The following is a 21124-nucleotide window of genomic DNA, read 5'->3' on the forward strand; positions in this document are numbered from 1 at the left end:
CAGATCGAATACTGCTAACAGGGTGTAATTATTCTTATTGAGAACATACTAGTCTCTCTCTGCATGGTATTTGTGTGCATTGTTTCATAAGACTGAGAAATGGTGGTGAAGATATTAAACAGAAGACATCATTTTTTTAGTCAATGCGAATTAATATTTCAAAAGGAATACTGATCTTAGTATTAAGTTCTCATTAATAAAATGACCAATTCAAAAGCCAATTATGTAAAGTTTACTTATTCTATTGCTTTTACCTGTATAAGTACTTAACCTATATAGCCCAAGCTTCTGTGCATTAATTTATGAATATTAATTTCAAATAAAATGGGCACTAATTTTGTTGCTATTTGATTTTTGTTCCTCAGTCTAATCTCTTCCCACTAATTGTTCTTACACTCACTTAAAACACGTAGTGCCCAGGATTAAGTATTAATGTATTTTGGTGGGCCTATATTAAAAGACATTATATAGGAAGGACACTCTAATGAAAGGATAAATATAAGCTGGACTTTAAGTAGCATCGTTACATGAAGGGGGAGAACCAGACTAAAGACTTGTTTTTGCCAAAAAACTCTCTTACTTGATCCCTCATATCTTTGTCCTCATCTCACTCTGCTCCAGCTTTGACCCCCTCTGAGGTCATTCAACTTATTAACTCAGTAGATGACTAACTCCAATGGAAAACAAAAAAGAGTAAAAGATGATTGCTTTGTGCTGAATTAGGGGGTTGAATTACCATAACTCACCTCCTGTGGCATCAGAGCCAGCTCCTGGGAGATGAGAGGCACAACTGTGCAGTCATGAGTAGGTGCAAGGAGAAATGTGGGTGGAGAAGTGGGCATTAAGACCCCTGCTGCTTCTCGGTTATGAGCTGTTTGACTAGCTCAATTATATTATTTTTCCCTTAAGAAGCTGTTAGATAGATACTGGGTTATTAATGACCAACACTCATAAAACTTCGGAGAAACAGGACATTGTATGAATCCTTGTGTATGAATGCAGGATCACTGGTCCTACCTGAATCATCCCCAAGACCTTAAATTTTAACTGTCGATTTGGGCTTAGGACAGCAACAACATTTTTATTAGCACACTTCCTTGTAGACTTGCCAGACATTGGGGTTTCAGAGTTTTGGTTGGAATAAGACAAGTCACTAGAATTTCTTCAGCATATAGCTGCTGCAACTCTATGTTCCTTGCTGTAATTGCTGGGGGGGGGATTATCACTTTTGCCCAAGTTGCCTTTTTATTACAATCTTGAAATTTGGGTTAAGTTCAGCCAAATCCATGAAATCTGGGCTTTGTCAATGCACTCATGGTTTAAACTGAACAGTGTGAAACTCTATGAGATGCACTGAGTTGTTGTTTTCTTGTTTGCTGGCTAGATCCTGAGGACATCAAAGGTAGCTCTAAACCTCCCCAGAGCTTTTGTGACTTTCAGCTGCTCACCATCTACTTGCATCAAAATTTCCCTTTGCAAAGTCATTTATTTCCACAAGTCATGTTGCATAAGAAAATACGAAACAGAACCTGATGCTCCAAATCATAGGGAATTAAGGAATATTTTAAATTGTGTAAAGCTGAGTCAATGTTTCAAATGTTAATGACACTATGGCTGATATTCCCATTAAATTATTATTTGAAATGGCACTCAGTAGTCTCCAGGACTGTGCTTAATGCTATATAGAGACCTATAAATAAAACAAAACAAAACAATAGATGTGGTGAAAACCCATTTCCTTTTTTTCCTCCCTCCCCCACCCTGCATCCCCTTCTAAGGTAGACTTAGGCAGATGTACTTTTGCTTTCTTAAATCTTTCAGCCAAAATCATATAACCTATCTAAAGAATGAAAAGCTGGATTATACTGCTGGCTATTGTAGTCAGCACAGCAAAACCACAAACCCAGGACATCTGTACCCAAGGGTATCCTGGCATCCCTGGCAATCCTGGGCACAATGGCATACCTGGTCGTGATGGACGTGACGGTTCAAAAGGCGACAAGGGAGATACAGGTACTATGTTCAGAATAAATGATTTCATGTATCAAATGCAATGCCATTAGTTCCCAAAGTTGTCTGTAGTAACTTGGCATTAATGGGATTATTCTGCCTAGCCTTCAGAAAACATTTCAGACACTTGTCATTTACTTGTTTGAAGAAGGAAATCTAAAGAAAGACCTAATAATGAAAGCAAGATAGCTAATACTATGGAGGGGTCAGGTCCATAGGATAAAAACAAAAGAAGAAAGACTTTACCTTCTATTTTGGGAATATTTTCATGTCTATTTGAAAATTTTAAAGCCTGTAAACCTACTCCTACATCTCTAAGATAGCAACTGTATTTCTGTAAAGAGCTTCAAGCCCAGTAAAAAAGAAAAACCCAACAACTTGTTCAGTGTAATAAGAAGTGTGCAGCAGTAAGATTTCTCTTTCTTATCTAAATTTTACATTTGTAGGACTTGCTTCTGAGTGTGCCTCCTTGCTGCAACTCAAGGGCCACTAGAGGGAAGTTCAGAAATGCAGACTGTTGAAAACAGTGTAGGATTCATGTCTGCTCTAACAGGCTATAATTGAGATTTGTGTGTGATATGGAAGACAGAGGTAATCTTCTCAGCATCCTAAAGCTGGTAATTCCCATAGTACTTTAAGCCTCAGGATAACGATGGCCCTTGCATCCATGCTGGAATATCAAGGCCAGGGTTGCACAAGGTGATAAATCTGTGGGCATGTGGACATAGAACACTTCATCTGAAGTGTCACAACCCCAGAATGCAAAGCACGGGACAAGTGCAAATCTGCTGCTTCAAATTTTTTCACAAAATTCTGGGGGGGAACTTTTCCCCAACAGGCTTTATGTTAGGTCAGCTATTGTGTGGCATCATGCAGGTGGCATTATGTCTTAATACATAAAGCTGTCACAAACACTGTTATTGTGGGCCTGGCTAACTCAGCCACACAAATCAATCCAGATCAAACTTGTACTTATCAGATAAACCCTTCTACCGAGTGCTGATCTAAGGATTGTGAATCACAGCTTTTTTCAGTGGAGTATATAATCTAGTACCTAAACCATACTGAGGTCAACAGTCTAAAAGAAATTAACTTAACATGTGCTGAAGTGTTTTACTATGTCTTTCAAGCTAGTGGAAATGTCTGCCTTTAACAGACTAGGTTGCTAAGCTAATGAATCACGTGCTCCACCAGAAAAGTATATGCCTCCGCAAACAGCGTACGCTGCAGAATCAGTGTTGAAGGTGTAGTTTGATGTGTGGTTCTTTGATGGCTACGCTAGCATAGGCAGGATCCTCTACCAGATCCTCTTCCTCCCACTAGACTCTTCTCTCTCATGCCCCACAACTGTTTGTGTGGCTATATAGTAAACTAGATCAGCTGAATAACCAGCACTTATAATTTGGGCAATGAAGAGTTATTCACTGCTTATGGCCTGCCCTGGACCACTGAAAGACAAGTCTACCCACTTACATATTTACCTCAGTGATTGCTAAAGAGTTATTTTGAACTCTTTTGTTTATAAAATGATTTAGAGTTGTCTGTCAAGCAACAACTTAAGTGCTCCAGCTTTCAGTGCCCTAGCCTGTCTAAAACCAGAACCTTTTAAAATCTAGAAACAAACAAAAAAACTCCATTAGCTTCTTAATAGGCACATACAATTAACTGCCTTCTTCTTCTATATGCAGGGGTCCAGGCAAGTCTGAAAAATGGAAAATCTAGAGCTTACTTATTTTCATTTATCTTATAAAGGCCCTCACTTTACTCCAGTGAGTTATCACATGATATCACTGGTTTATGATAAAGTTCCCAACTTTCTTTCCTAAATTAAGCTATTACGATGACTATACTGATTATTTGTTGTTTGAACAAATTGGGATGACTGTACTATTAGATGGTATGTTTATATTGTACGTACACACAACTTTGCAGTTAAATACGTGAGACTTAGTTTTGTTCCTTACCAAGTCAATGAAATTTCAGCAGATGCTGGACTGTGCCCATTGCGCAGAAAACTGCTAAAGAACTGTTCTTCTGTCTGTATGGCCAGAGAGCTACTCTTGGAATATGGTTATATCCAAACTGCCAATTCTTTTTTCTTCTGTTGTGTTCTGGATGTAAATTCAGGTATTCGATCACACACCTCTTGGTCACCTGTGATGTTACTATAAAAATGACTTCTATAATTGCTCTCTTTAGAGCAGTGGAAAGTTCATGTCATGCTAGATACAGGGATCAAGAGTGTGAATGACTTCCTCAGATCTACAGGCAACATTATTCCGCTGTAATGTTTCATTACCATTGGCCAAACCCCTGCAGATGTCTCTTCTTTAGAGGAGAGTTTACGATTGTTTCGCTACTAGGCTTCCTCGCCCTGCAAATCTTCTTGCTGAATATGGCTTCCTCATTCATTTTCCTGCTGGTATCTTCCATGGATGGAGGCAACAAAAGGACAAGAGGTTTTCACATTGGTGGTCCTGACCAGCTTGTAGCTCTTCTACATATCTCAATAACCCACCTCTTTATGCCAAGGATTCCCTCTGTCTCAAAAACCCACTGTCCTCAGGCTGAGTTTCTGTGCTCTCTGTCAATCTCTCTGTAAGATAAAAGTACCAGGAGTGGCACGCACTAAAAGTCAGGAATAAGATAACTCTTCACGTCACTGTTTAGCCAGGCTTGAAGAGGAAGGATTAGAGAAGGATTATATCCCAAGTTTTCTGGTAATTTAATTGTTTAATGAAAATCTGTTTGTCTCTTCTGTACTAGGCGAAGCAGGACTTCCTGGCAGTCCAGGAAAAGATGGTGCAAATGGAGAGAAAGGCGAACGAGGTCAGAGAAGAAGTGTTTCAATTTATTCTTTGTCTATCAACTGTCATGTCCTTGTGTTTGTGAGCACTGGACATGCCATACATTCTAGCTGTAGCAGAAGTACCATAAAGGTTAAAAACCCTTTTCCAGAAGTAGTAGAGGCTGCACACATATGCTGACAATACAAGAGAAATTTGCCACCTCCAATTATCCCGCTGCCTCTGATGCCCTACAACTTCTTCACTCAGCCTGTTATCCTATCTTTCCCTGATCCTTTTGCCAGCTGCTGAGGAAGACACCACATCTGCAGCGACCTCAGGAAAGTGAGGCTCCTGTAGCTATGTATGCAACTTCAGGGAAAGGAACTTTTAAAAGAAACTGTAGCAGACACAAGTTATATACCTAAAAATACAGTAGATCCTGTATACTTCACCTGTTTAACCAACCTATGCATACACAGCACGTCTCCTGTGTCAGATGGATGTACATGTGCAGAGTGACTTGTGCATAAAAGCAGGGAGTCAGCCATCGTGCAAGTGGCATCACATCATTCTGCACAAATTCAATAACTCCGAGATGCTGGACTTTTTCAACCTTAGACCAGCTGTACACAGACAATGTATATATCCAAAAGCATGGAAGCCTGCCAAAGACAGCGTCCAGGTTCTCCAAAATCCTGAAGTTGACCCTGAGAAATAACATACAGTATATGCATTGCATGGGAGTATTTACAAGCTGCTCTACACCCCTCAGACTTTTCTCCAGTCTATTAGAAATGACCCCAGTCCTGGAATGAGCATGAGACATGAGGCCACAACTGTTGTTTAAAATTACCAAAGCTACCTTCTTTACTTGTGTTCTTGTCCTGATGGACCCATGCTGCTTTTCGCAGAGGCTCACCATACAATCTCACTTGTTTTCAGTTCATTGCTGCTGTTAAATACTCTCAGTTGTAAATTGAGAATAGTAAACTGTAAGTACAGCATCATTCCTAACATCAGAAGCCAGAGGCTCTTATGCAGAAATTATCAGCTTCTTTTCCTGATTGATAGAGTATATGATCATTATGGTATCTTCTATCAACTGCTAACATGCCCTTCAATTAATGAGAACTTCATCTTCAAACCCTTGTGCAGCAATCAGAGAATTTTCAAAGGCTTAATAGGACCTTCCTCTGATTAAATTGTGAACCATCATCTCCCCCATTTTGTATATCAAAGGCTGAAAACAAGTGTTTGGACAGATGCTGCTTGTGCTTGAGATGATGTGAGCTGTCAGTGCTACCATCAGCCTGTAGACAAATCACACTGTCCTTTCTTTGAGTTTATTCTTGCTGCTCTCAGCCAGAGCACCCGTTTTCTAACACAATAGCAGCTTCTTCAGATGTTATGCTTATTCTGCACTTAAACGTATGAGAAATTGTATGTACAGTGAGCACAGCGTGTACACTGGTGACACACACCTACACACACATGTCTTTGTGCTGAAACTCATCTTGTGCCCCACTAATCCAGTGGAAGATCACAATGTATCCTTTTTTTTTTGTCCTTTTTTTTTCATTTAGGGGCCAATGGGACTGTTGAAGAGAAAGGGAACAAAGGAGATAAAGGAGAAAGAGGACGACCTGGGAAACTGGGACCAAAAGGAATTATAGGGTCAGTGGGTTACAAAGGTCAGAAGGGAGAGCTGGGACTGCAAGGACACAAGGGGTTAAAAGGAGACATTGGGCCCATAGGTCCAAAAGGGACAAAGGGTGAAATTGGCCATCCTGGAAGAGTTGGTTTCCCAGGGCCAATTGGCCTGACAGGTAATCCAGGTCCTAAAGGTAATACTGGAGATCTGGGGCCACAGGGTAATCCAGGAGTTCAGGGGGAAAGAGGCTTGAAAGGAGACAGAGGAGATAAGGGGAACGTAGGTCCCCCAGCAGTCCTGCCAAAGAGTGCTTTCAGTGTCGGCCTTACAATTGCCACCAAATTTCCCCCCCCGAATCGCCCAATCAAGTTTGACAAGGTGCTGTATAATAGTCTAAATGACTACAACTCAGTTACTGGCAAATTCACCTGCAAATACCCCGGTGTTTACTATTTCACCTACCACATCACTGTCTACTCAAGGAATGTCCGAGTAGCTCTAGTTAAAAATGGCATCAAGATGCTGCACACGGTGGACAGATACCAGAGTGGAGAGGACCAGGCCTCGGGAGCCGCCATCCTCGAGCTACAGGGAGGAGATGAGGTGTGGCTGCAGGCTCACCAAGGAGAGACCTTCAATGGGCTGTTTGCAGATGCGGATGATGATACGACCTTCTCTGGGTTCCTCCTGTTCAGCACCTCTGACCCGCTGGAGCCACTGCCATCGCCCGACACGTTAACTCCACGTTATCCATGAATGCTGTACGTCCGTGTCCTTCAGCCCTCCCTAATAAAGTTGTTATCTGCCGGGCAGTTTCTACTGGATTCAACAGAAAACAGAAATCATCCAGGGAGGTACGCCTAGGGCTGAAAGGGAGATGTAGGACTGCAGGGCAGGTTGGGACCGGCTAGGCATCTCCCTAAAAGTTGAGTAATTTTTTTTTATTTTTTTTTTTTTACTGAAGTCATCACAGTGGGAAGGTATAGGATCACACTACTTGTATCTGTAGGAAACCAGGCCTCATTACGCACACAACTGCTCATTGCACAACTTACTGTGCTGAAGTTTTCATTATCAGCTGCTAAAACAGAGCTCGAGGTTTCAGAGCCATACTCAGAAGAGGTTTGAATTGAATGCTGCCTTGTCCCAGTCGCAAGGTACCAGGTATATATTTATTAAGCTGTCCTAATCTACCGTTGTCAGCTTTGTTTTTTAAAACTCAAAATAAAAAAAATTCCTAATACGCATAAACAGTTTTCATGGCTGCAGTTGCAGGACAGTTGGTTTCAGGAACGGCTTCTGCACAAGAGAGGACAACTTTTAAGGATCTGTCGTGCTGGCCTTGACACATTACTGGTTTGGTGACTTACTGTAGCTATACAGGGGTGCGTACACCAGTTCTGAAGGACAAATGTTTTAAAAGAAAGTGCGGTGAAATAAAAGATAAAATTTCAAGTTCTGGAATTATGACATGTGGGTCCCTGCCATCTTGTATAAACATTAAGCAGCAGTTATTTCCAAGCCAGTTTTTATCTTTCTAGGTGGCACATGTAGATGGACTTGAAATTTGGTTAGTTTGTATCCAACCATTTAAAAATAATTTTAAAACTTGGCATTGGCGTAGTTTGATACCTCCACAGGAGCTGCTTGCTCTTTTGTTGCAGCTGGGCAGATTTTACAGCTTTTAAATATGCTGCATTGCTCTTTGTGTAGCCAAAGGTCTGAAATAGAGTGAAATGGAGTGATAGGAGGAAATGCCATGTGGATTCTCTAACGTGGGCAGATATTCAATGCTGGTGGAAAAACACAGCATAATGTTGCTGTACTTCAGAATTAGCTGGTGCAAATCAAATTCTTCCAAATGAAGGATAATCTTTAATCAACACTGAAGCAGACACAGTGGAGCACTGATCAAGAGATATTTCTGTGAATTTTCTCAGATTTTTTTCCCCCTCTTTTTTCCCCTTTTCCCCTAAAACTCAAAAACATAACAAAAGATGCTGGTCTCACTCCCTGCCCTTAAAAGAGCATAAAGCAGAGATGCCAACCAACACGGGTCAGCAACACGAAATTCAGCCCAAATGCAGCGTAGGAGCACGAGGCCTGGCTTCCCATCACCCCTAATGCTGCCGGGGGGGCAAGGAAACGTGGACACGTCCCCACGGGTGTTGAACCCCGAGTACGGATCACGGGCCCCGAAAACGAACACGCTGAGGTGGGTTTCTTCAGGAAAAACGGCCACACTTCTCATGTCAGGTGAATTACAGTGAGGGGGATAGCCGGGCTCTAAGGCCGAGGGAAGGGTGATGTGAATTTTTCAGTAAGAGATTTTTTTCCCGGTAAGCCACAGGCCAGAAGTTCGTGTCAAAGAAGCTTCTAGACCAAAAAACCGCTTTAAAACGGGTTTAAGTGGCAAACACGTCGGAGACATTTCAGTCAGCAGAGGCCCCTCCTCTCACCGCCGCCCCGGCGCCCGCCAGGCCCGCGGCAGAGCCCTTCCCCTTCCCTTCTTTTTCCCTTCCCCTTCCCTTCCTTTTCCCTTCCCTTTCCCTTCCCTTTCCTTTCCCTTCCCTTCCCCTTCCCCTTCCCTTCCCTTCCCTTCCCAGCAGGGCAGGCCCAGTCCCGGGCGGCCCACAGCGGCCCGCGGCGGTGCCCTCCGCCTCGGAGAGCCGGGGCCGGGCGGGAAGGAGCCGGGCGGGCGGGCTGAGGGGAGGCGGAGGGGGGCAGGCAGCTCCGCCTTCCCTCCGCCTCCTCCTCCTCCTCTTCCTCCCTCTCCTCCCCTCGGCCCGGAGGCGGCGGAGGTCGCGGCCGAGGCGGGAAGGCCCGAGCCGTTGCCGGGCCCCGCTCCGCCATGCTGGCCGGCTGCCGGCGGGCGCTGCCGGCGGTGCTGGGCCGGGCCCTGCGGGGCCGGTCGGCGGGGCCGGTTCGTCGGTCCGTCAGCACCAGCTGGTGCCCGGTGGGCGCCGCCTTCGACGCGAAGCAGCAGCGGGAGCAGCGGCGGGGCAGCGCGGCGGGCAGGGAGACGGTGAGCGGCCGGAGGGGAAGGGGCTGCTGCGGGCAGGAGGCGGCCTCGGCTGCCGGCAGCCTCGGGCTTCGCTTGTCTTGTGTGGTCTTTAGTTTTAGAAGTTCTAAATCGCCGTGGCGGGGCAGCCGGGCTGTTGCCAGAGGGTTGGGCCGTTAATTCTTTGTAAGGGTTTGTTTTGGTTCTAATGAACAAAAACATTCGGTCTTCCCGACGCACAAGGGGTAGGAAATCACGGCCTTGTTTATTGGAACGTTTGCTTAGAGCCTCAGTAGAGACCGTATGCCTCTAAATGTGCACTACCCCTTCCACTCCGAGCTCTTTCTTACCTGGCTGTGTCTTTTTTAATCTGTCAGTGTCATGCCAGTGTCATGCACTTTGGCAGTGCTTCAAAATCAGTTCGACTGCTGGCGTCCTCTTGCGTGGATGTCATCCTTGACGTTCAGTTGCCTGTGGCAAAAAAGCATTTGTTTGCTGGGTTGGTGACACTCAGGCTTTTTGATGTATTTATTTTTAGGGTGAATCACGTACATTTGTTAGTGAGAGTCCTGGGAATCTAAACAAGTTCCTGGACAGCGTGAGGTGTGTACTTTCGATGGCACAGTGCATGCAGAATACTTACACCTGCAAAATTCACGTGTTAGTCTGTTGACTCAGCTATTCCTGCCACGGTGCCCAGGCTGGTGAAGCTGTTGAGACTAAGGGATTTTCAGGGAGGACAGCTCCAACTTCTGTTTATAATCCAGCAATTGTTTGGGAAAGTTTTCTTCTGGCTTCCTGCCTCTGGAGGCACAGCGGTGTAACTCTCGCTTCAGGAAATAATCCAGTTAAATATCGTGCGTTTGCCTGGTCTAGGGAATAAGCTCTACATTTGCTTGGCCCACGGAGAGGATCTAGAGTTCTTTGGGAAGACATATACGTATTTCAGGCTTGCAAAGAGGTTTTGACAGCTGGGGTGTAAATACTGAGGCCAAGCAAAAAGAATTATGCTGCAGCTGTGCAGCCAGGCCGTTAAAGAACTCAGAGACCTGCACTAGGCTTCATTTTTTTTGTAATTTTTAAATTTTTATGTCAAACTTGTTGTCATGTTGAAGAGGAACTCCACAGCTAATGTATCTCTAAGAGAAGATACCTCCTGTTTACAGAGGACTACATGCGCAGGAAGAACTCACTTGGGAGGGTGAATGGTGGTGCAGGGCAGCAGGAATGCCAGGAGCTCTCTGGGACATTGCAGGATACTGCATCAGCTGGCTGAGCAGTCTCTTGTACAGCAGGCGTTATTGAAGGGTGGTGTGGTGCATGTATATTTATGTTTGTATGCATGTGTTTATATACACGTGTATATATATAAAAATATCTTTTTCAGTGTTCATTTCAGTCCAGTTTCTGTTCCCAAATAATAAATTAAAACATGGGAAGTGTGAGGAAAGGGTTTTCTGTCTTAGGGTGGCCTGCTTATAGGAAGAGCGTTGCGGGGGGGGGGAGAAGGTAGTTTTAGCAATAGCAACAGAATGAAGATAGAAGAAAGTAACTTGGAGTGTCCCAAATGCTTACCTTAGGGGATGCTTTTGCTTCAGGATGTATATTTTTACAGACAAGCTGTCAGTTTGCAGCTTTTTATTTTATTTGGATAAATACTTGTAAACTACATGCAAACCTGCAACTGATGGCTATAACACAAAGAGTTTGGAGAAGGTGCAATTGTAAAGTGACTGGCCTGCAGATTTTCAAATGCAGATTGTGATTTTTAGATGCTGAGGTTAAATTTGGGAAGGGGTGGGTGTTGTGTGAAATCATTTACCTTGTACTGTTAGACGCTGTAGTTAGGAGGTGAGGAGATGCTCATGTTGCAGTTGGGCAGTTGCAAAGGGAGTGTATTGCTTGCAGAGATGCTGTTTTATCTTAAATGAATTTTTTTTACTGTGATAGGTCTGATCATGGAAATTCTCTAGCAGGTAGTGTTAGCAATTTTGTGCTTGGTAAAAACTTCAGGAATAAAACTGTTCATACCATAAAAGTTTTGAGTTGTTGCTGATCATTCCTTTGTGATCTGGTTCCAGTATTTGGGCTCATTTAATGAGCCCGAGACAACCGTCCTGTTGCCTGCAATCCATTGATATCTAGGGCTGCTGGCCAACTCTTCCACTGTTTGTCACTCCTGCTTAGTCCTCGCATTCCTTGATAAGTCTCTTTTGCTTCAGAGGTATGACTTTCACTTCAGAACGTAAATGGACTTCCTATGATTTGTCTGGTGCCCATTGCTTTGGGAAGAGGATAGTATAGGAGGTTATGGGGTGGAAGAGGAGAGTTTGTGAGGATTTGATGCTGAACTCTTAAGGTTTTCTAAGAACAGTCCTGGCTAAAAGAACCTCAGTGATGTTTTGCTCTGAGAAATGAAGATGTTTTTGTGTGATACCAGTGTATTTGACTGGCTTTGCGACTAGTCTCTCTACAGAGACACTCATGTGGGAATGTTTTAGTGAAGTGTCACAATATGCTAGCTAGGGTCGTTTTGGTAAAATTTCGTGGTGATAATTCCTTCCTGAAACAAAGGGGTAGAAATCGAGGGGGGTAATAGTGATGTGTTTTCATTGTGTTCTGCACTGCAGGGTCTCTTTGGTGTTCCAGAATTGAGCTGTCCAGAAGGATTTCAGGAAGCACAGGACAAAGCATTGCAAGAATCGGAACAGCTAGTCCAGAAGGCATGTTCAACACCACCTGGGCCAGAGACTGTAATGATCTTTGATCAGCTTTCAGATGGCTTGTGCAGAGTAGCAGACTTGGTAAGTTACTTTTTTTTAATTATTATTATTTGAAGCAATTTCTTTTAAACTGACTGTCTTAATAAGCTTACACCATGTTGTTCCATTTTATGATTTTCTGCTCTGCAATAAATAGCTGATCAGCTCTGTGAAATTTTGCGGTGACAGAAAACTAAATTGATTTAAAGTTAATTACAAAGGCTTTTACTGAATGATATTTTAAGACAGATGTAAAAATAATATAAAGGCCACAACAAGAAAAATAACAGTGAAATCAGAATTTAATTTCTGCTGTAATATTAATACACAGCTTTCCAGAGTCACTTACATTATGGAAAACAGGGTATTTATCTCAAAGTTAAAGCTGGGGTTGCAATACACATGTTTTAAAGTTATGAAAGTTTATAGGTGAAGGTCCATAAAGAACTTACAGATTAAAAGCACCAGATAAAACTAAACAGTATTGCCTTTTATTAACACAAGAAAAAAATGCAGGTATTTCCTAGATTGCAGTTTCTGCGATCCACAGAATTGCAGTGCTTGATCTGGTACTCTGTATCACAAAATGTTAAGTTTAACTGAGCACTTCATATTGTTCTCTGGAAACTCTTTGCCCAAAGTATCTCTTTTATCAAAGCATCACTCTTCCTTTGAAGGAAGCAGACCCACCCTTTGTACTGAGATCAGTTCTTAATAAATATGTCACTGATTTTTTTACTTTGGTTTTCGCATTTGAATTTCTCTGTGTGTTTTCAGTTCTCAAATCTTGTTTCTTACTCTTTTGTAGATTCCAGACATCTTTTGTGCCAGGCACTTTTTCGTTCTGAAAGTACTTACGTGCTCTGTTGAGTCACTAATTCTCCTTTTGTTTCTTATATTTTATATAGACTATGCCTAATTCGTCTTAATCAATCAATCAATATCTTATTAAAACACTAATGTCAGATTTCAGTGGTCATAGTTCTGTATCAGTTTGCTGAGTTATAATTACCTCCTATGTACTACTTTCAGGTTTATATGTTCAAAGATGCAGAGCTCTGTCTAGAAGCAACTTGATGATTGTTATCTGTTGGCAGGAACTTTGAGATCTGCCATTCAGCACCTATTCTGTCAATATCATACAGGATTTTAAACAGGGATTCTAAGAAGTAAAAATCTTAAGTGTGTAACATTTGTAAGGTTGCCTTTTCAATCAAACTGCAATCGTACTGTTAAACAAAGTCAACCTTGTTTCATGTACTTTCTGTAAAGTCATGCTGAATGTCTTCAATGTATTCCTAATCTTTAATTAAATATATTCCTAATCTTCAATTCTTTATCATTTCAATGCCAGAACCTCCCTGAATTCATGTCTGCAATCATGAAAGCACCTAGCTCCCCAGCCTCCTTTTAGCATCATTCTAGCCTTCTGAACTCCTTTAAGTATTTGGAGACTTACTAAAAATCAGTAAGTCAGATAAAAAACCTGTTCTGAATCCAAAAGAACTTTTGGGTTTTCTCTTTACCTAGTAGGAAGAAACATGTTTAATGATGTCAAAGCATAACTTGATGGTCTGAACACAAGAGTAAAAAGGGTTTGAAAAGAAACCCGCTACACACCTTTGGTGGTGTGCTTTCTTCTTAACTGTGAATTTTAGTTTTAAAAATCTTTTGTAATAACATTTAAATACATTGGAGTATCTCTATGTTGTAAGGACTCTTAAGATACACACCATACCAAAAAAGTTTTTCAGAAGTGTGTGAATTAAAGATATTTTTTGGAAAGACACGTTCACTGTCTGGTTTAATAGTTGTCAGCACAGTTTTCCAATAAGTTTTGTCTTTTAGGAAAAAAAAAAGAAGCAAATTCTGCAAATAGATTGCACAGAACTGTAGAAATAAATGTTAATGTAAATGGAACTACTTGAGTGCAGCTTTGTTTATAATTCAAGATTATTTAATTTGTGTCTTTGCCTCACTGTTTTCTTATTCTACTATGTCAGGCTGATTTTGTGAAAATTGCCCATCCTGACTTTGCATTCAGAGAGGCTGCTGAAGAAGCTTGCAGGAACATTGGAACTGTGGTAGAGAAGTATGTTTTCTTTTTTTTTTTTTTTTTTTTTCTGTTTCCATATGCATCTTTAAAAATTACTCTATGATCATCTACTGTGGTGGGTTGACCTTGGCTGTATGCCAGGGTCCCACCAAAGCCGCTCCATCACTCCCCTCCTCAGCTGGACAGGAGAGAGAAAATATAACAAAAGGCTCGTGGGTTGACATAAGGACAGGGAGGGATCACTCACTAATTACCATCACAGGCAAAACAGACTTGACTTGGGGAAAAATTAATTTAATTTATTTCCCATCAAATCAGAGTAGGATAATACATAAATAAATAAAAAACAGCAAATCTTAAAACACCTTCCTCCCACTCCTCCCTTCTTCCTGGGCTCAACTTCACTCCCAGTTTTCTCTACCTCCTCCCCACAGTGGCACAGGGGAAGGGGAATGGGGGTTGGGGTCAGTTCATCACACCTTGTCTCTGCCGCTCCTTCCTCCTCAGGGGGAGGACTCCTCACTCTTCCCCTGCTCCAGGCTGGGGTCCCTCCTACAGGCTGCAGTTCTTCATGAACTGCTCCAGTGTGGGTCCCCTCCCCGGGCTGCAGTCCTTCAGGCACAGACTGCTCCAGTGTGGGTCCCCCACGGGGTCACAAGTCCTGCCAGAAAATCTGCTCCAGCCTGGGCTTCTCTCTCCACGGGGCCACAGGTCCTGCCAGGAGCCTGCTCCAGTGTGGGCTTCCCACGGGGTCACAGCCTCCTTCGGGCATCCCACTGCTCCGGCGTGGGGTCCTCCCTGGGCTGCAGGTGGAGATCTGCTCCCCCATGGACCTCCCTGGGCCGCAGGGGGACAGCCTGTCTCACCATGGTCTTCCCCACGGGCTGCAGGGGAATCTCTGCTCCGGCGCCTGGAGCATCTCCTCCCCTTCCTTCTTCACTGACCTGGGGGTCTGCAGGGTTGTTTCTCTTGCATATTCTCACTCCTCTCTCTGGCTGCTGTTGCTTAGGTTTTTTTTTCCCATTCTTAAATCTGTTCTCCCAGACGTGCTACCACCGTTGCTGATGGGCTTGGCCTTGGCTAGGAGCAGGTCCGTCTTGGAGCCGGCTGGCATTGGCTCTGTCAGACATAAGGGAAGCTTCTAGCAGCTTCTCACAGAAGCCACCCCACTACCAAAACCATGCCACTCAAATGCAATGCATCTGTGAAAACAGCAATCAACAAAAAAAATATGTAGGAAGGATTTGCATGTGAGAACAAAGTGTGAGTCTTGCTGTTAGAGATATTTAAGGATTTAGCTTTAGCTCTTCTTTGGGTCCTATTCTCTCTCTCTCTCTCTCTCTTTTTTTTTTTTTTTTTTTTTAAAAAAAACCCTAAATCCTAAAAATTAACTCTGTGGTCCTTGACTACAGTGAATTGATTTGCTTCTCTTCTGCTCTTGCTGCTGAGAAAGTGGAAAGGGGTGATCTTTAATCTCCAAATACAGTGTCCTTTCAGTACCTTCTCTTCCTGTGGTGTTCAGGAGTAGCCTTCTTAAGTGACAGCTTTACCAAGCAGTACTCTGAATGTGACCCAGAGTCTGCTACTTCCCTCAGGATTCCTAATAACAGTGGAGGCAGTGACTGGTTGACCTGGTGTCCCACAGTAAGTTGCAGAGGCAGTGAAGCCTTTTGTACTCTGAGGAGGACAGCAGTGCATCAGTTTGTTTACTAAGCCTTGTGACTAACATGACTGGATAAAAAGAGAATTCTAAGATTAAATTCAGCAGAAACTGTTGCTTTGGTCTTGCCAGCATGTTTGGGAAACCTTTCACCTGAAACTGGATTTTTCAAGATTTAGATTGAGCACACCATCTCTAACAATATGACTTTAATATCTGAATACCACTTCAGATGTAAAATTTGTAGAAAGAAGAAGGTATTCACAAATTAACCTGAGAGGTTCATAAACTATTTTAAATGCTCAAAACTTACCATTGTTGAATGTTCCTTTTTATGGGCAAGTGGTATCACTCAGGAAGTACTAACAATACATAACTGCTTTTAGCCACTTTTTGACAGAGTGCTGGACTTCTTATTTAACACCTTTTGTACAGAGCATTTTCTGAAGTACAGGCAAGATGCAAGTCTTCTTCTGTCTCTGCATTGGGTATTGGTAACTATTAAGTTCGTTTTACAAATCAGGCTGCAGAGGCTTCCTGCACCTCAGCTGATTTAAGAAGTTAGTGCTCAAGACTGTCAGACTGGGGTCTGCTGTCCACCACAGCTATGCTGAGTATATGCATGTGTTTCGTTCCCCACCCAGTAATCCAGGTTGACATACATGCTTGCAGTTAACATGCCAGCAATGTGATGGACATAGTATTGTCTGGCACAGGGACAGTGATGAGCATCTGGAAATGTTCTGGGGATAGTAAGCCCTTAGTCTACTTCAGTGGCAGCCAGCACCACATTTATCTGATGGCAAACTTGAGCACAGATTTTCCTTTAATGGAGTCCTTTCAAAATAAAGATTAGACAACAGCTCTCCCACCTTTATGCTCTCGCCATGATTATCTTTGTCCGTAAAAAATAAGCTGTCAATTTTAGACTTGCTCGTATTTGCCACAAAATGCCATCCAGAAGTATTTTTCTATTGGATGCACAAGACCTGTTTTCATGCCAGTTTGTCCACACATCGTTTGTATACAAATTTTGTAGTTTTTTAAGTGTGGTTGTGAACCAGAAAGCATTTTGAAAATACAGTCCTTGGTTTTTGATGTTGTTTCAGTAAATATAAACTCTGCCTTTGAATGAGTAATTCCAAGAGACTGAAATATGTTTGTTGCTAATGCGTGATTCTTTTACTCTGTATCTTTCCAGATTAAATACAGATGTTGAACTGTGTCAGAGTTTGAGACGTCTGCTAGCTGATGAAATCGTTATGAGTTCCCTAGATCCTGAAACCAGGTACTTATTAATGCTTATAGATTTAGATTTTTAGGCACTATATAGCATTCCTTATTGTGCTTATATTTTGTGTTTTGCTAAATTAATTAATAGAACTAGAAAATATACCACATCTCTGTTACTGATTTATTAGTTACTACTAAATTACCTGCACAGGAGTTAGGAAGTTTGTAGTTGTGTAGTCTTGGAGGATGTCTCTGTGACTGTAGAGCACAAGATATATTTAAGCTGAATAACTGAGATCTGCAAAACCAAAAAAATGATAACTTAAAATTTTCTTCAGTAACAGCATTTTTATTAAAATGAGGTGCTGTACTGTGGTGTATATATAGCGGTGTTTTTAGCAACAAAAGTAGGGAACAAACTATATAACTTGTTTTCAGTTTATAGAAATTTATATCTTTCAAAATCAGATTATCAGTATATTTAAAGCTTACTTCATGATTGCTGTAAAATGTTTTATTAGCTGCTTATTCAGTTATAGTTTTGAATTATTTCTTTGCTAACATGGTTAGACAAGCTTAATGTTTAAGTTACTTCCTTCCTTCTTTCCCCACAATCAAGGATGTTAGATTTGAAGAGGTCTTTTTCTGATCTGTTAGAATAAATGAAGTGTCAAATTAAAATGGTAATTTGCACAAATTTGTTAAACATCTAGATTAATGTAGTGGAATTATTTTGAATGATATTTTCAATGCAGATGACTAACATAACTAAAAAAGGAAAAATCCTATTTCACTGAGTAAACTGTTAAAGACCTACAACATAGGAAGTCTGTGTCAATATTAACAATACTCATATAACTGTGTTGTTATTCTCTGTAAAAGACATGAAGCCTAAATAACTACTAAGGGCAAAATGTATTAAGAAATTATTACTATCAAATAAGGCTGTTTTAACGGGGATTTACTGTATTTTTAGGCGAGTGGCAGAACTTTTTATGTTTGATTTTGAGATCAGTGGCATTCATTTGGATGAAGAAAAGGTAATTTTTGGCTACAATATATGAACAGAAATTTGCCTGACTACCAGAGACCAGATAGTGAAACGTGTGGAACATGCATCACGTGACTCTGAGCCAGTTTGTCCTCCAAGATTCCCATTGTCCTCTGTGGAATTTTGTTTTCTCAGAAGTGATTAGTTTTGTCTATTTTAAATCACTTCTAAAGTGTGTTTTTTAATGTTGTTTTAGATATTAGTTGGCTGTTCTTCCCAGTTTAGTCCTCATCATTCCTTTGTCTGTTCTGAAGAGTTACAAGCAAGACCTGGGATCCTGCTTGCTTTGATTGGTGTCTGCATCAGATATTTAAAAAAGCTGCTTAGCTGTCTGAACAACCTATTTATAGAGGGGGAAAAGCAGTACCCCATGCACTGTGATGACAGATTAATCAAGTAGAGTTTTAAAAGGGATCAGGTTTGTGTCCAGGCTCTCCTTGGTCCTCACATAACCAGAAGTTGTAAATCTTGTTCAAAATTGAATGTCTGGGCATGGTCTGATTACCTCTCTTGGAGCTTTTACATGCTTTTGCAGTAGTTAGTGGTGGATTTGCCAAAATGGTCAGCTTTCACCATGCGTTGTGGTACGGATGCTCTGTTGCATGTCTGTTCATAGCTCATGTCCCTGTATAAAGTTAATACCTTGTTTATTTGAGTCATCCCCTCAAAAAAGATCTGTACAAAGGCTCTTTTACCAGATTGATGTGGCAAAGTTACTCTGAAGATCATGGTTGTGATGGTGTTTTGTGACCTGGAAAATGCTTCTAGAATATATTTTTGCAATTACTTTGTACAAAGAATAAGTCTGAAACTTGGACTTTGGGTTTTATTTCTGATTTGATTATTGGTTCTATGGTGCTTCATCCCCTTTCAGTTACAATTTCACTTGCCCCTTATTTTTGCACATTTTCCTCTTCCTCCCCTGCCTATTCCACTTTTCTTCTATTGCTTGCTGCTCAGTGTTTCTTTTCAATTCTCATTTCAGACTTTAGAAATCCTTCACTATCTTAATTTGAAATTTACTTCTGCTACAAAGAATTTCTGCTTTTTAAAATAAAACTCAAAAGATCTGTTTTAAAGGGTAAGGATGGAATGGGAGGACAGAAATCTTCAGGTTTTGTCATTCTTTGGACTTTACAAGTATGTTGTATGTGTACTGTCAGCCTTTCCTTTTGAGCTATGAACCCACAGGCAATAGAGAGCATACTCTAAAAAGATGAGAGTTCACTGAAGCAAATCTTACAGTAATGTTAAATGTGTGAAATACTGTAATGATGGTGTTAAAACCCTAAATCACAAACTCCTCAGGAAAAGTTGAAATACCATAAATGCTTTACGGTCTTCAGAAAACAGTGCAGTACAAACAGTAACAAAAGAACTGTAATTCTATATCTATTTGGGGATGCCAGTAGGATTTATCCATCTCGATGATGCTTCTTTTTTTCTCCTCTCTGTTTTACATAGCAATCATATTAGGCAAAGTTTTATAAATGTTTTGCAAGCAGCTAACATAGCTTATGTAAATTCTACTTAAACTCCACTGTACATTTTCTTACTGCAAAAACATAGGCATTTTCTTTCAAATTTCAATCCTGTATGAAATTATAGATTCGTATGAGCATCTGATCTTGTTGGCTTCAGCCCTACATTAGATTTTGTTGATGCTCTAGGTCTAATCTTAAATGTTGTATTTTCTGCTTCATGTGGAAAAGTCCTTTAAGGTTTTAGAAACTTTGAGTTCTGCTTGTACTATGTCTGAAGATATTATGTATTTTGTACTTTATTTTTCATACAGCGTAAAAAGGCAGTCAACCTCAACGTCAGAATATTGGATTTATGTAATGAATTTCTGACAGGAACTCACCTTCCCAACAAGATTGACAAACATATTTTGCCAGAACATATTCGGTATAATTTTACAGCCGAAGGCAATTACTTACAAGTTGCTGGTCTGCATGCTGATTGTCCCGATGATCTGGTGAGTATTCCCTGAGTTTGCTTTGGCATACTATATAACAAAAGTGCATATCAGTTGTTTCACTTGTTATCGAGGCAAATGCATGTGGTTTATGATGTTATGACTAACAAGGAAGAACTCTTTTAGAACATGATGATCAATGGCAGCCTTGGCTGTAGCAGCTATGACATAATGGAGGTGAATATCCTGAATGGATTGAGGGAGAAGAGGGGCAGAATACAGACCCTGGATTTCAGGCAAGCAGACTTCAGCTTATTCAGAAAACTGGGAGGTGGGACCCCATGGGATGCAGCTCTGAAGGGTAAAGTTGCTCAAGAACACTGGCAGTTCTTTAAAGATAGCATCCTCCAGGCGCACAAGGATACTAAGATACTCAGTATAAGTGCATCCTGATCCTTAGAAAGCCAAGCAGGATGTATCAGGAGCCAGGCTTGGCAAGCAGGGAACTCGTGACAAAGCTTCATCTCCAAAAGGTAGCAGACATGAGGTGGAAGCAGGTACAAGATACAAGGGAAGAATTTAGAAATACTGCCTGTACATGTAGCGATGATGTCAGGAAGGCCAAAGCTCAGCTGCAGTTGCTGAAACTTGCAAGGGACATCAAAGTCAACAAGAAGAGCAACTAATGCTGCATTAGTACTAAAAGGCTGGACAAGGAAAAGATGGGCTCAGTTCTGAGTAAGGTGGGTGACTTAGTGGCAGCAGACACAGGTAAGGCTGAGATGCTGATCGCTTTCTTTGCCTCAGTGGTCACCAACGAATTCTCCTAGCCCACTGTGCTTAGTGAAAGGATTCAAAGATAAAAACAACCAGCAGTAGATGAGGATCCATTTTGGGATTACTTGAGAGAATTCAACTTGTACACGTCATTGGGACCACATGGGCTGCATCCAAGGATCCAGAGAGAACTGGCTATTGTCCTTGAAAGGCTTG

At 41.6% G+C, this 21124-nt stretch overlaps 2 protein-coding genes across 3 annotated transcripts in view; both read left to right on the forward strand.

Annotated features, from left to right (window-relative positions):
- Nucleotides 1-1792: 1792 nt before the first annotated feature.
- On the forward strand, nt 1793-7646 carry LOC104310553 (complement C1q and tumor necrosis factor-related protein 9A). The gene is given in 4 exon segments (XM_009917312.2): nt 1793-1843; nt 1845-2013; nt 4777-4839; nt 6383-7646. Coding segments are annotated over 4 exon segments (1107 nt in total). The 3' UTR covers nt 7207-7646.
- Nucleotides 7647-9188: 1542 nt separating this feature from the next.
- MIPEP (mitochondrial intermediate peptidase) overlaps nt 9189-21124 on the forward strand; it is a 78595-nt gene continuing 66659 nt past the window's right edge. The window contains exons 1-6 of one of the 2 annotated variants that reach the window (XM_069808142.1): nt 9189-9475; nt 12082-12255; nt 14217-14305; nt 17131-17217; nt 18139-18202; nt 20009-20191. In XM_069808142.1, coding sequence (XP_069664243.1) covers nt 9302-9475; nt 12082-12255; nt 14217-14305; nt 17131-17217; nt 18139-18202; nt 20009-20191 — 771 coding nt within the window. In that variant the 5' untranslated portion in view covers nt 9189-9301. The remainder of the gene's footprint in view (nt 9476-12081; nt 12256-14216; nt 14306-17130; nt 17218-18138; nt 18203-20008; nt 20192-21124) is intronic. The other variant, XM_069808141.1, reaches the window with a different exon arrangement.

This window comes from Haliaeetus albicilla, chromosome 20 (assembly GCF_947461875.1).
Source record: "Haliaeetus albicilla chromosome 20, bHalAlb1.1, whole genome shotgun sequence".
Classification (NCBI taxonomy): Eukaryota; Metazoa; Chordata; class Aves; order Accipitriformes; family Accipitridae; genus Haliaeetus; species Haliaeetus albicilla.